This window comes from Mytilus trossulus, chromosome 6, assembly GCF_036588685.1.
Source record: "Mytilus trossulus isolate FHL-02 chromosome 6, PNRI_Mtr1.1.1.hap1, whole genome shotgun sequence".
Classification (NCBI taxonomy): Eukaryota; Metazoa; Mollusca; class Bivalvia; order Mytilida; family Mytilidae; genus Mytilus; species Mytilus trossulus.
The window spans coordinates 18,747,885-18,751,827 of record NC_086378.1 but is presented as its reverse complement, the minus strand read 5'-3'; the positions used below and the strand labels follow the sequence as shown (position 1 = coordinate 18,751,827).

The 3,943-nt window shown below is 33.1% G+C and overlaps 1 protein-coding gene across 1 annotated transcript; it reads right to left on the bottom strand.

Annotated features, from left to right (window-relative positions):
* Positions 1-582: 582 nt before the first annotated feature.
* On the bottom strand, positions 583-3,679 carry LOC134720901 (toll-like receptor 2). The gene has a single exon (XM_063583461.1). The coding sequence runs from the start codon at positions 3,493-3,495 to the stop codon at positions 943-945; it is 2,553 nt and encodes an 850-aa protein (XP_063439531.1). The 5' UTR covers positions 3,496-3,679; the 3' UTR covers positions 583-942.
* Between the last annotated feature and the right edge of the window lie 264 nt (positions 3,680-3,943).

Genomic DNA, 3,943 nt, shown 5'->3' with positions numbered 1-3,943 from the left:
TACCGCTGTTCAAAACTCATAAATCCATGGACAAAAAACAAAATCGGGGTAACAAACTAAAACCGAGGGAAACGCATTAAATATAAGAGGAGAACAACGACATAACACTAAAATGTAACACACACAGAAACGGACCGAGCATCAGACAAAATCCCACGAGAAACCAAATACATGAATTTGGGATAGACAAGTACAGTGACACATCTTTTCGCAATGTGAATTTACACTCAAAAATAAGAGGAAACAAACGAAGCAACGTTAAAATGTAACACACACAGAAACGAACTATAATATAACAATGGCCAGATTCCTGACTTGGTACAGGACATTTTTAAAAGAAAAAATGGTGGGTTGAACCTGGTTTTGTGGCATGCCAAACCTCGCACTTTTATGGCCATGTAAAATATACAATCAAAATGACAACACAACACCACAGGACTACAATATAAATAAATTGGAGAACACAATTGACAAAGAATCACACGAACAACAGCCAACAAAAGGCAACAAGTTCACACAAGACCTACCAGTGATGCCCAGTTACAAAAGTTTGAAAGCCGAAACATGTACAAATTTGTTGGTCCGTCTATAAAAAAAAGAACAAAATTTCACTACGATGTTATTTAAAGACCACATTCAAATAATGTACCTATAGATATAAGAAGATGTGGTATGAGTACCAATGAAACAACTCTCCATCCAAGTGCAACGTATAGCAGACACTACTTAAACTTTCGAATCACCTGATATCACTTCCAGTGTTTTTTGTGTTGTTTAAATATACTTCTCCGGTTTAATGAGTTGTATCTTTGTTATTGTTTTGTCGTTTTGAGTCGGACGTTTTATCAAAATGTGATTTTCATTACAGAAATATATCTTTTTTTATTTTATTTTATACAATTTATGATTTTAAAATGTTTCTTCTTCAAACATTCATGTTTTCTAATTTAGATACAGCAAAGCCTTTAACTTAAGCCAATCCCGTTGATTATCTGTACTGTTGATAGTTTCGTTTTCGTCCAAAGTCATTTCAATGAAGCATACGTCATTTGAAATATTCACAATTTCGTGTGGAATATCTTCGATTCGAATATTTTGTAAAATGACAATTATTTTTCTAAGGTTTGTTGTATATTTTTCATATTTTGCTCTATCTATTTCGAATCTTCCCCACTTTCCCTCTGTAAAATGTTCAGTAATGATGAACACGACATGTCTACTCTGCTGAATTGATTCTGCTTTTGCATCTGCCGTAATATCTCCAGGAAGAAGATCTCGATCATGTAAGCACACTTTAAGTCCCCATTCTTCTTCAATTTTAGGAAGGAGACACTTCTGTATCCACAATACGCTTCTTTCTTCATAAGAAACATATGCGTCATATAAATAATTTTCATGCAAATTTTTCTCAACAACTCGTCGGACTTTCCTATACATGTAGAGAATAATATTCCATCTATAGTTATAGAGAAGAGAAAGAGGTACAAAAACACCGAAGGCACTAGCAACTAGTATTATACCAACATGAAGCCATAAAGTGGCTTTGCAGTCTGCGAAATATGTGTTGGTATTCTTTGCTACCTCCTTTAATAGGATTTGCTTATTGTTTGACATAGTGCAGGTATAATTATCTCCGTTATAAAATGTTACGTTTGTTTTTTCAAACCACAAAAGAAAATCCAGAGTATCACACGAGCATACAAAAGCATTGTTATCCAAATATAAGATAGGATGTGAACGGGTCATTTTATTCAACCAAATCCTTATGTTGTCGTCAATAGAAGTAATCAAATTATTGGAGAGATCCAACGATTTCAACTTTTGAAGCTTGGTTACAAAATTAGGAATGGTCCTGAATAAATTGTTTGACATATTTAAATGCGTTATATGTGGCTGTTCGAAGAAAGTTGTTTCCTCCAAAGTCCAAATATAATTAAATGAGATGTCTACTTCTCTCAACGCAGGGGCTCTAAAAGACATCCATTCTCTACCTTTACGTACAATTTGGTCTATTCTTGCATTTGTCATTTTTAGCACAACGAGTTTAGGTAAGAGCATTGATGGAAAAGTGATGATTGCTACTGAAATTCCTGAAATGTCCAAATATTCCAGCTGATTTAAACAGTCCTCTGACAATTTTGGATAACGTTTGTAAACACCATATGATACATCTAGATATTTAAGAGATGTGTTTTTGCAAGTAACAGATGCTGAAGAAGGGGTGCTTTGTATATGAGTGAATCTAAGAAACTCTATAGATGATGGAAGCGAGTAGTTTATGTTCCAACGCGGAGATATGTGAAAAACATTCGAACTTTCTGGTAAATGATAAAAAGATTCGGTGTCGTATACGTTGATAAAGACAGGATCAGCATAATCTATAGTCAAGTATGACAAATCATAAACTTTAATGTTAATTGCTTTCATTAAAAAAGAATAAAGTTGTAATGAATGCTTCGCAGTCGTTGCAGGTAATCTGTTAGCCGATATGATGAATGTTTTGAAACATTCTGGATTCTCGAACGATAACAAAGAATTATGCTGGTAATCTACGATTCCAGTTTTTGACAGGTCTAATGCTTCAATGCAGATAGTTCTTAAATATGTCATTAATTCTGCTGTTAATACAACAGAGTATGGAAAATCATCTTCATTGATTGACTTATCGCTTATGTGGTGAAAGTTTATAACAGACATGTTCTTATTCTGAAACGGATGTAGAATACGCAGTGCTTGATATAGGTGCACGTATGATTCGGAAAGATCTAAAATCTTTAAGTGAGGAAAGTATTCCAATAGTCCATATTCCAGTAGAAAAAAATTACGACAGCCGCTGATATAGAGTTCTTTCAGGTTTGCCGAAAAGTGTTCGAATGTTGAATTAGATAGCCGAAAACGACTACTATTTCTCAAATAACATTGAGAAAATTTCAAAACAGTAAGGTTTTTAAGAGAACTGAATCCTGCTCCAAATTCAGGGAACATGAATAAATCTATCGAAAGATTTTGCAAGGATCTCAATGTAGAAAATGCATCATCAGGGTAAACAAACGCAGTGTTTTCAAATAATGACTTCTTATTGCGACTTATATCTAGATCCATTAGATTACTAAGATGTCTGAAAACTCCCTTTTTCAGGGTTGTAATGGTAATCAAATTATCATTTACCTTCAAAACTTTAAGCAAATGTAGTCCAACAAAGGCATCCTCCTTGATTTCAGATATACGATTCTTATTCAAAATCAAGATTTCCATTTTCGTATAATGGAGGAATGAATCGTTTTGCAGCATGCGTATCGAGTTATTGGAAAGAATTAGCTCACTTATATCTCGACTTAGATTCCCTGGCACAGAAGTAAATCCTTGATTTTCACAATGTGCAATCAGCTTATGTTTTCTATTTCTACTGTACGTACAAGGCATTGCATGGTTTTCGTTTAATATTGTTAACATGATAAGTAAAAGGAACATTCGTCTTATCTGATTCATTTTCATCCAGATATAATTATCCAATTATGATTTCTGCTCCATATAGAAATAAATCCGTTTAATTTCTTTTTCATGCATCGCGGAAGTTAAAATCATTTCCAACTGTAACCGTAACCGCTATATTTATAAATTTATACTTGAATTTTGTTTACTGAAATGTTCACCAATATTTTTAAGTGGACGACCTTGTGCACTCTATTTAAAGAAAATTTATGAAGTACATGTACAACCATAAAAATAGTCTTTTATACAGGTTATAGAATTTACATTATTATGCAAAAAAAAATAGCATCAGTGAATTAATCCAATAACTGCATACATGTTATATGATTACAAACAGTTTTATCATCGGCGGAGAATGACAACACATAATCAGGAAATATCAGCATTATATTTTTATGAATAATGAATCTTAACAGCAAAATAAAGGCATATATACCTTGACTGTTAAGCT